Consider the following 12,029-nt stretch of genomic DNA (forward strand, 5'->3'; position numbering starts at 1 on the left):
ATCAAGGAGAAGGCCCATAAACCCGCATACATTGATGGCAAGATGGTAAATAAAGGGCCATCTCATAGAGATGACATTCATGTAATTAAGTTAAAGTTCCAGGGTTAAAACCCTAAGTTTAGGGGTATTACTGTAATATAGTAGTTTCATAAATATATAAATAGAGCTTCAGGGGGAGGGTTAAGATCAATCAAGTCCATAACCATTCTTCCTTCGGTTTTCTCCCAATGGGTTTCTCTCCTTTTTTCTCTATGAGCCAAATCCATGGTAGCAGAGCATTGATTTTCAGGACTCACATCTATGGTTTTTTAGGATACAAAACCCATCAATTTTTTTCTTTTGCTCATAGTATTCCTTAGTTTTTTTTCTTCATATTGTTGTTAGTTTTTTCTCTAGTAGACTTGCTTCGGCAGATTGCTCAGCGGCAAGCTGAGCCAGCATACTGCCTCTCATGTGTTTTCCTTTCAACAATCTTCCCGACCCATCTCTCAGCGAGCAGAGTATCCTTCTGCAAATAACTCCGGTGACCCTTCAGAGGTAAGGATCCAGTTGGCTTCGTTATTGCACTAGCCACATTATTGCTCTCCTTGGAAATATTATGTAAAAAATAATAGCTTCTTCTCGGCATGCGGCAAACTCAAGAGCCAGAGGAAGCTTCACAAAATCTTTCTGGCGAGGCCGGTCTTCTCTCCGTCCCACAGATCGGTTCGTTGCTGCTGTCAGAAGTTACTATTGCTCTTCGACGCTTGCATCCATGGAGTCCTAAAAATCAGCACTTGCTTTGCAGCTCAAACCTTTACAATAGCCTTGAAAATAACAAGTTTCATAATTCAAGTACAATGATTAGATATACCAATTCAGAGTAATTATTATATATGATAGCAATTCAAACAGTCCTTAATGACTTGATTCAAAATTTGAAGTATGAAAGTGAATCAAATTAATTTTCAGATAGGGGGTATCACAAAAGAAGATGGCTTAAATAGACTATTGATTTCACAATACTAGCCCACAAGCAATTTTCTGAGCAACTTAGAAGATTTCAAAGTAAAACTTCTTATATTCAAACACACTTAACCAATACCAATCAAAGACTTCAAAGTACATGCACATTGATGATTGGATTTTTTTCAATTCATCCCACAAATATTTGATACTATGCAAAACCCCTTTTGAATGCCTGAACAAATGAATATGTTGTTCGAAATTAGACGCCCTAATTTCAAACTAACGAGATAAATAATAATAATCAAAGAAGAATGAAAAAGCAAGTACAAGAATACAAACAAGATTTATACAGGTTTGCCTCAAGGTGAGAGTATGTCTTGTCTTTTGTAGCTACAGTAATCCACTATAAAGATGAAATAGCTTACAAGAGAGATTGCACACACTTACATATGTTTTTCTCTAACCTCTCTTGGGCGGCCATCGATGCTCCTCGAATGATAAAACCCTAATAGCAGTGCCCCAAATATAAACAGGAAACTTGGCCAACTGTGATACAATAGTAAAAATCCCAATTTGCCCTTAATGAAACAACAGTTAATATATCTTGGACTGGGTGGGGGCTCCGCCCCCTTCCAACTCCCATGATGACCATACCGCAAAGGTCAATCCGTTTACCAACTCAGTGTAGGGCGTTGATTAGGCCCCACAACTTAAAAATCTCCCACTTGGAGACTAATCCATCATCAATATCTCCTCTACAGCAGCAACAACTTCTCAGTCCTCAGAGAGAAGTCCACACAACTTCAGTTTCTCAATCGTAACAGTCTTTGTCAACATATCAGCTAGAATCTGACTTCTTTGAATCTTCTCAAGTTCTAATACTCCATCTTCATGAGCCGATCTAATGAAGTGATAACGTACCTGTATGTTCTTTTTTCTAGCATGTTAATCAGGGTTCGTCGTTAAATGAATAGCATTCTGATTGTCACAATACAACACATTATTCCCAGAAAGACTGCAGTCATACCATCTCTTTGCTGGCTTCAGTCAGGACGACATATTCTCCCTCAGTAGTGGGAAGAGCAACTATCTTCTGTAACTTAGAGACCCCACTAACTGTTGTACCACCCAATGTAAATACATATCCAGTGGTACTCTTCCTGACATTAATGTCTCCAGCCATGTCAGTTATGTTATGGTAAGTTTTATGTGACCAAAATATTCAAGAAAGGGGGTGCACAAAAGATGAAGTTTTTTCTTCTGAATTGTATTTGTTAAGAATTTTTTTTCAGCAAAAAAAAATAAAAAATTGAAGACCAAGAATTCTTTTCGTTGTAAGTTGAAGTTATAAACTCCACCTTGAGGGGGATGTTGACGAGAAAATATGGAAGAGTCTTACATGACTCTCACAATAAGAAGCCTTATAGAGCCACTATTATTATGGAAGAAGGTCTCACAGAAGAGTTTTAGTTTAAAGGTATTTTAATTATGTTAATATTTTATTTATATTGAGTTATTTAATTATGCTAGGACTTATCTTTAAGTGTTAGAGATTTGTTGTAATTGGGACAAGGGTAGTTTAATTATAATTTTACTCTACTACTTTTCTCTATTATAAATAGGGGTTCATGTACTCTGATTACAGAAAGTCAATGAAGTATTTCTCTTTTCCATAAATTCAACATGTCGTTTACAGTTTTCAACCCTAGTAGCTTCCCTTTGGACTTAAGCACTTTCATTCCCTACTCACTGATGTGAATGAGCTTATAATACCACAAGTCAGAATTAGTAAGAACATCAGCAACTGCAACCGTGTCTCTGCAACTGGAAGTCATGTAAGCAGTTCCAGTTTTAACTTCTCATGTAACAACCATGACTCCCTTAGTGACTTTCCAAGTAGCACTATTAAAAGTTACATTATGACCTTCATCATCAAGTTGCCCTACTGAGATTAGATTTTGCGTCAGTTTTGTTACATGTCTTACCTTGTGAATTTTTCACACTGTCCCGTTTGACATCCTCAAACTGGCATTACCAATACCGACAATATCCAAAGGTTTTTCATAAGCAATATACACCTTCCCATGATCTCCAACAACATAATTCTCCATGATCTCACGGTGTGTGGTGGTGTGAAAAGAAACTCCTAAATCTAACACCCAAGAGTTAATAGGGCTATCAACTTACAAAAGTAAAACATCTTGTACCTCTTCAGTCACTGCATTTGCAACATCACTTTTCTTTTCATCCTTCTTTAGTGCGTTGCAGTTCTTCTTTATGTGACCAAACTTGCCACAATTCTGGCATTCCACATTCCTTTCGAATTTGGACTTGCTTCTACCATTCCCCGACTTCTCTCTACCATTGCGCTTGTTGAAATTCCTCTCAAAGTTCCTGCCCCTAGTATCGACATTTAGGGTAGAATTTGATGTCGATGATTCCCCGGAGTCCTTTCAACGAACATCCTCCACTAGAATGGTTTCTCGAACATCATTAAAAATCAACTTTCCATTGCCTACGGAATTGCTGACTGCATCCCTCTTAGGCTCTCAATAATTTGGCAGAGACGCCAAAAGAATTAAAGCATGAACCTCATCATCGAATTTAATTTGAAAGGAAGTCAATTGATTGACAATCGTGCTAAACTCATTCAAATGCGATGCCACTGATGTATTTTTTGTCATATTTAAATTGAAGATTTTTTTCATGAGTTGTACCTTATTATTTGTGGAAGGTTTCTTATACATGTCGAACAAAATATTCATCATCCCCACTATGATTTTCTTTGACACCACGTTGTGAGCAACATTCTTCGACAATGTTCACTAGACTACTCCTAATACTTGTCTATCAAGGAGATTTCACTCATCATCTTTTATACCTTCTGGTTTCATATCCAGAAGTGAAGCTTGCAGCTTTTTTCTGTAAAGATAATCTTCGATCTGTATCATCTAGAACTCAAAATTCATACCATCAAACTTGTTGATTCCAAGTGTTGATCCTTCTCTGCAAGCCATTGCTCTCAATCATGAACCAAAACTCTGATACGACTTGTTAGGAATTAAACGCCCTAATTCCAAACTAACGAGAGCAATAATAATAATCGTAGAAGAAAGAAAAAAGCAAGTACGAGAATACAAACAAGATTTATACAATTTCGTCTTCAGGTGAGACTACATCCTATCTTTCGCCGCTGCAGTAATCCACTATAAAGATGAAATAGTTTACAAGAGAGATCACACACACTGACAGGTGTTTTTCTCTGACCTCCCTTGGTCTGCCATTGATGCTCCTCAGATGATAAAACCCTATTAGCGGCACCACCCCAAATATAAAGAGTAAACTAGGGCAACCTCGATACAAGAATAGAATTCCCAAACTGCCCTTAATGAAACAACAGTTAATAGGTTGTGGACCAGACAGGGGCTCCACCCCCACACCTCAGCGAGGGGGGTTTCCCGCTCCCCTTCCAACCCACATGACGACCTTACCGCGAAGGTCAATCCGTGTACCGACTTAGCGTATAGCGTTGATTAGGCTCCACAACTTAAAATATGTCATATTATAAATGATTTCAAAGTGTGTGATCAAAAGATGTTAAATGTAGATTTCAAAATAAAAGTACAAGAAGTAGTTTTGCTCTTTAGGGTATTGCCTTTTTGAAAGCATACATTAAATTTCCAATTGTGATATCGAAGTATAGAGCACTTGAAAGATATTGTGGAAAGAAGTTGAGAGCAATGTTGTTTGAATGAAAATAATCTAAATAGACGAGTTCTCAACATTTTCAAATTGAGCCATTGTCCTTTTGCTATTTTAATCAAATAATTAATATTTTTTGTGAGAAATATTAAAAATACTCTTTATGAGTTGTTAATCACATAGATAAGTCACTTACAAAATTTAAAAATTTATCTTCGCAAAAATTTCCCTAATATTTTTTATTATTATGTTGATCTCATTATGAACAACATCGATTCAATAAACGGTTAGACCTAGTTGAGCTAGACCTGATTACATCATTAGGTTAGTAATTGGGGTTGGGTTTTATAACATCAGAATGACAATGGGTTGGGTCAAGGTCCAATTTAGGGAAACACACTCTACACCACCAACCTACCCTGTGAACTTGTCCTCGCAAATCCTGCTCCATCCCTATTTGTCCTGTATTACCCTCCCAAAATGTTTCATTTCATTTTTTTACCTTTTGTATTATCATGTACTTATAGTAAGATAAAGACTATATTTTTAAAGTAATATATATATATATATATATACACACATATACCTTGGTTTGCATGGTTTTTTGGGGCTAATCCCATTTGGCCACACGCAAGGCTCTTTAAAGAAATTCATCTTTGGCCTATGGGGCACTATGAGAACCCCATTTCCACCTCAAGTGTGTTAAGTTAGGGTGGATTCCCTATTTAACACATTAGTAGCTATTCCTTCCCATTTATTAAATGGTAAAATGGGTAATTAGGTAAATATATAAATAATTAAAGAAAATATTTAAAATTATAAAAATTAGCACAATATAAAAAAAGGTTATAACAATGCAACAGTAACCACTAATAGAAATTTATAAAATTATCTAATGTCATTATGATGTCATCATCAGTTCAATCGATAGTTAAACCTAGTTAAACTAGACCTGATTACCTTGGGTTGGATGTGCATTTTGGGGGCTAACCCCATCCTCGACCCATTTGACTTGATGTGGGTTTTTTTTTAAGAGAAATCCCACCTTGCTACCTCAAGTGGATTGGGTAGAGGTGGATTTCCTATATAACTTGTTTCTTTGTCTTTCATTCCCATTTATTAAATGGTAAAATAGGTAATTAGGTAAATTTATAAAATTTTTAAAAAATTATAACAATTTAATTCTAACTATTAATATGGAAGAATATTTATATAGCTTATAGTAGAGACATTGAAGTTGAGTAGGTTTGAGAAGTTGGGCCCCATGGTTTCCACCAGTTTTTGAAGCGCAAGGACGGGCTGACCTCTTCCCGGAAACTTCAACGGACAAAATCACAAGCAATCTTTCTTCTTTCCAGTGGTGCTATCAGTCCTGACCTGGCACTCTGTTTTCACGCGGTCCCTACACGGGTGATACGAAGAGATTAGTTTTTCCTTTATTTCGATTTCGGCTTCCACGGATGATACAAGAGATCAGTCAGAAGCGACGCAATGTGACTTTCCGGGAAAGGTTCCGCTTGGCTGCATCTGTTGTTCATACCCTGAATCTGGTCACTGGCTCCTGCAAGCGCGAAGAAATAAATCTACTCCGTCAAGAAAAGATGATGCGAGTTGGACGAAGACCAGTCATGCATTTTTAATAAGTGACGTTCTCACCGTCCTCTGACTTTCCTCATCTGAACAGATTCCATGTTGTCCAGCAGCCTTCCAGCTCACGACAGTCTCGCGTAGTGTCGAAAAGTCTCTCGCCATGCCGGCGTAACGTCAAAACCCAACCCCCCCCCAGAGATCCGGCTTATAAACGAACAGATTCGTTTCACCACTCCAGATTCTAGAGAACCATGGAAGATCTCAACCTCCATGAGAGCTCTTCGCCATGCGGAACCAGCACTGGAAGCGATGATCAGGCTGCGCCGTTCCAGTGCGGTCGGCAGAAGAAGCGCGCAGGACGAACCAAGTTCCGCGAGATGCGACATCCGGTCTACTGGGGTGTGAGGCAAAGGGGTAGCGACAAATGGGTATGCGAGATACGGGAGCCAAACAAGAAGACGAGAATATGGCTGGGAACCTATCCCACGCCGGACATGGCTGCCAGGGCCCACGACGTCGCCGCCTTGGCATTGAGAGGTAAGTCCGCTTCTCTCAACTTTCCCGACTCCGCTTGGAGTTTGCGGGTGCCGGAGTCAGATAGCGCCAAGGACATTCAGAAGGCCGCTGCCCATGCCGCGGAGGCTTTTCAGCCGTCGGACTCGATAAAAATCGGCAAGCAGGAGGGAGAAGCGGAGAACCGGAGTAGCTCAACCGGAATGGAGGACGAGGAGGATAAGGGCATGCCGAGAATGCTGGCGGACATGGCGGAGGGGTTACTGTTATATCCGCCGCCGAGTGGAACTGGTGAGGGTGGCTGCCTCTGGAACGAGTGCGATGAAGAGGAAACGGCCTTTTCACTATGGAACTACTAATTTCTTTCACGACTGTTTGGATTGGATTTCCTTTCCGTGGTTGACCTTTTTTCGTGCCGGTAATTGGCCCTGGAGGGATTATCCACGAGTTGATCTAGCCTACCAGAAATTGTGCGGTCAACTTAGATTTAAGAAGTACAAAAATCAAACTGTTACAGTTTTTCTAGTTTTTCGGACAAAAAACGGAATTGCACACACGGATCATAGTTTATAAGTAACAGATCACCTCAACTTTCTACCGCTTGTGTCCGACACAGAGAATATCGGCCAATTATTCTATTGGAGCCCAAAGAAAGTCAAATATTACTTTGCCTTAAATGACCACGTGTTTGAGATCAGGGTTTTCCTGACCCGACCTGGGTTGGCAAACCAAAGATAAGTAGAAGAATACTGAGACTAAGCTCAGGCATGAGCCTAATAGGATTAGGTAGTAATTTAGAACTCTTTTAGAAAATCATTTATATTAAGTAGAAGTCCAAGGTAAAGCTGAACACCAACAACGAAGAGGAGACAAGTGGCACCGGAGAGGAGGGGGCAAAATCAACAAAACTTGTTCTAGAAAAGAGGTGCAACGTAGACAAAAGAGTCAAAGAAGACTCCAGAAGAGAAGGAACCCACTTGCCTAAGGGCAAAAAAGTCCAAGCGATTTTCTCAAAGGTGACGTCAACCAAGAGAATGCTCTAGAAGGGGCACCCATCAGCCAAGGGGCAGAATTTTCAAGAGACTCTCCAAAAAGGGTGCCGACTCAACATAAAATCTAAGGAGAATCTAGAGTTTGCTTGACACCTAAGAAAGGGGACATCTAGCACTTGGTCCCACATAAGAGAAATTATAGAAGTTGCTCTAGTATCCATTGTATAAATAGAGAGCTCTATAAGTCTTAAAACCGTCCAATTCAATGCAATCTCGTTTAGTTACAACTAACGTGTCCATATAGTTTTTGTCAAACACTTCTAATTATCATACTTGGAAAGGAAAGAAAAAATGGAAGACCTTTTATTTGAAAAGCAATTTCTACTGGTGTTTGTTACTGAGAACTGAAAATAAATTTAATGATGAATGGACCCACATGAGTGTTTGCTTATTCTTAGAGATGTCAAACACATTCCTGATATTCGTTTGAACTTGATTTTTACAAGTAAACTTTGATGATGAAGAGTATTGCAACACCTTTTATAATGGGCAATGAAAGTTTTCAAAGGGTATTATGGTTATAGCTTAAGGTAAGAAAGTTTCAAATTTGTACATGCTACATACAAGGCTCTCCAGTAGCATTATTAATGTTATGGAGAATGAGCTCACAATACAATTGTGACATAAAAAACTTGCCCACATGAGTGAGAAAGGCTTAACAATATTGGCTAAAAAGATTTTTTTGTATGGAATGAAGAGTGCATCTTTGAAAAAGTGTATTCACTATTTGGCAAGGAAGCAAAATAGAGTCACTTTCAAAAGTTCTCCTCTTTCAAGAAAGTTAGGTATACTTGATCTAATTCATTCAGATGTTTGTGGTCCTATGAAGACAATAACACTTAGCGGTTCTTTGTATTTTGTGACCTTCATAGATGATCATTCAAGGAAGTCTTAGGTGTATACCTTGAAAAGAAAGGATCAAGTATTGGAAATGTTTAAACAGTTTCAGGCCTTAGTTGAGAGGCAAACTGGAAAGAAGCTGAAGTGCATTTGAACTGATAATAGGGGAGAGTATTGAGACCCATTTGATGATTATTGTAGAGAACAAGGTATTTGGCATCAAAAGACACCTATGAAGACTCCTTAGTTGAATGGCTTGGCTGAAAGGGTAAATAGAACATTGATTGAGAGAGTGAGATGTTTTCTTTCACAGGCACAGTTGCCTGGATCTTTTTGGGGTGAGGCTTTGAATACAGTTGTACATGTTCTTAATATGACACCATGCGTTCCACTTCAGTTTGATGTACTAGACAGAGTTTGGACTGGTAAGAATGTTACCTATGATCACTGGTTTTAAAGCATTTGTGCATATTCCAAAGGATGAGAGGTCTAAGCTCGATGTGAAGACCCGACAGTGTATCTTTCTAGGTTATGGCCTGGATGAGTTTGGGTACAGATTATATGATCCAATTGATAAGAAACTAGTGGGAAACCGAGACGTTGTGTTTATTAAAGTTCAAACCATACAATATGTTGAGAAAACAGAAAAAGTAGTGATACGGTGCAATGATGGTGCAATTGACTAGGAACCAATGCCATTGACCGATATGTCAGTGCAGGTTGAACATGCTACTTAAGATGACCAACAAAGTCCAAGTGCTGCAGTTGCCCTCTTATAGAATGAGACCCTTGATCAGTTGCCAGAATCAAAGATGCTACCAAATGTTCCACTCAGGAGGTCTATCAGAGACCGACATCCTTCCACTCGGTATTCTACAGACGAGTATGTGTTAATGACTGGGGAGAGCCCAAGTGTTATGCAGAAGTCATGGAAGATGAACATAAGGCAGAATGGGTTGATGCCATGCAAGATGTGATGCAGTCATTGCATGACAATTACACTTTTGAATTGGTAGAGTTGCCTTAAGACAAAAGAGCTTTGAAGAACAAGTGGGTTTATAGATTGAAGCAAGATGAACCCACTTCCCGACCACGATACAAAACTAGATTGGTTGTTAAAGGATTTAGTCAACGAAAAGGTATCGACTTTGATAAGATCTTCTCTCCAGTTGTGAATATGTCCTCCATCCGTGTGGTTCTTGGTTTAGTAGCTAGCCTAGACTTAGAAATTGAACAGATGGATGTGAAAACCGCCTTCCTACATGGTGGTTTAGAGGAAGAGATTTATATGGAGCAACTAGAGGGTTTTAGGGTGAAAGGAAAAGAAGATTGTATGTGTTGTCTAAAGAAAAGTTTATATGGTCTAAAGAAATTTGAGTCACTTATGGAAGAGCAAGGCTATAAGAAGACTACCTCAGACCATTGTGTATTTTTGAAAAAAAATTGTGATGATGATTTCATAATATTACTGCTGTATGTGGATGACATGTTGCTTGTTGGTAGGAATTCTTCAAGAATTGAAAATCTGAAGAAGCAGTTAAAATAGTCATTTGCTATGAAGGACTTGGGGCTAGTAAGGCAAATTCTTGTTTTCCTAATTTATTGAGATAGAAAAGAAAAGAAGTTGAGTGTGTCATAGGAGCGATATATTGAAAAAGTACTAAGCAAATTCAATATGAATAAAGCTAAGACAGTTAGCTCTCCTCTTGTTACTCATTTTAAGTTGAGCACGAAGCAAAATCCTTCTACAAATAGTGAGAAGGAAGATATGGCAAGAGTCCCATGTGCCTCAATAGTGGGTAGCCTAATGTATGCAATGGTATGCACAAGGCCAGATATAGCTCATGCAGTTGGAGTAGTAAATCGCTTCCTCTCAAATCCATGAAAAGAGCATTGGAATACAGTTCAGTGGATTTTGAGATACCTCAGAGGTACTTCCTAGGTATGCTTGTACTTTGGAAATGGTAAACCTATACTTGAAGGGTTTACAGATGCAGATATGGCTGGTAACATTGATTCCAGAAAGTCCACTTCAAGGTTCTAGATTACTTAGGGGAGTAGTGTCCTAGCAATCCGAACTACAGAAATGTGTTGCTTTGTCTACCACAGAAACTGAGTATATTGTCATAACTAAAACAAGCAAAGAGTTGATATTGATGAAGAAGTTCTTAGAAGAACTAGGTCAGAAACAAGAGAAGTATACTCTCTATTGTGACAGTCAGAGTGTCATCCATCTCAGTAAGAACTCAACCTTTCATTCAAGATCCAAGTATATTGATATGAGGTATCACTGGATTCGTAATACATTGGATATGAAGTTGTTACAGATTGAAAAAATCCATACTGATGAGAATGGGTTAGATATGATGACAAAACCACTTTCTATGTAAAAACTTGGTATGCAGAGCAAAATCAGTTATTGTGAGTCCCTCCACATAGTCGGTAAGGGGGAGATTTGTTGTGTGGGTTCCATCCTATATGGAGGATGACCCATGTGGCTCCATTAAGCCCACATGGAGAGAGGGTTTAGGCCCAACTAATTTTAGGTTTACTAAAACCAAAGTGTTGTTGTCATTATGAAAAGAAGAAAACGTGTGAGAGAAGGTGGAGAAGAAGGAAAAATAAAAGAGGCCGTCAAAACAGAGCAGTCCGTACAGTTTCCGTCAAATGCTCTGATCGGTGTCTTATGTGGTTTGATCAAGCTAAAAATTTTCAGAAACGTTAACGAGTAAGAGTTATACAATCTGAATGGTGAAGATCATATTTAGAGTAGTATTTATGGTGTTTATAGCCATGAAAAGTACCACATTTTCTTAGGTCAAATCTCTTCTATCACATTGTTTTGGTTGCCAAGAAAGTTTTTTTCTTGAGATTATTGTTGATTACATGCCTCTAGTGTTATCTAGAGAGAAAATTTGTGTACACATCAGTGTTGATAGTGGAAGTTTTAACTGGACTTGGTTTCGTGGTTTTTTCCCTTTGCTTTGAAGGGTTTTCCACGTAAAAAATCTTGACTCTTTGTGTGTGTGTGGTTTTTCTCTATTAAATTACTTCTCAAAAGATTCACACAAAGTGGGAGAGTATCATTTCTCCCAACACGATGATATGAAGTGACCATGACCCGTAAAGTACTTGATAATACTTACTGAATAGGATATATCCAGACTTGTAGTTGTAATATAAATAAGTTTTTCTAACTAACTGCTAAAATCGCCCAACCTCAACATCATTGCTACCTTCAACACAAAATTTAACATTTGGCTCCATATGTGTGACTTGGTTTACACCCGAGCATTCTTGTTTTTTGTAACAAATTGAGAACATTTTTTTCTTTGTGACAATACTATACCGTGACTGGATTGAAGAACTTCTATACCTAAGAAA

General features: G+C 38.5%; 1 protein-coding gene across 1 annotated transcript; it reads left to right on the forward strand.

Moving 5' to 3' along the window:
* The first annotated feature begins 6,491 nt into the window (after positions 1–6,491).
* On the forward strand, positions 6,492–7,112 carry LOC137935374 (dehydration-responsive element-binding protein 1D-like). The gene has a single exon (XM_068780032.1). It carries the CDS (start codon positions 6,492–6,494, stop codon positions 7,110–7,112), a length of 621 nt encoding a protein of 206 aa, XP_068636133.1.
* The last annotated feature ends 4,917 nt before the right edge of the window (positions 7,113–12,029 follow it).

Source organism: Aristolochia californica, unplaced genomic scaffold (genome assembly GCF_029961685.1).
Source record: "Aristolochia californica isolate CCGP_79_NKW_82.1479 unplaced genomic scaffold, dmAriCali1.0.hap1 SCAF_6, whole genome shotgun sequence".
Classification (NCBI taxonomy): Eukaryota; Viridiplantae; Streptophyta; class Magnoliopsida; order Piperales; family Aristolochiaceae; genus Aristolochia; species Aristolochia californica.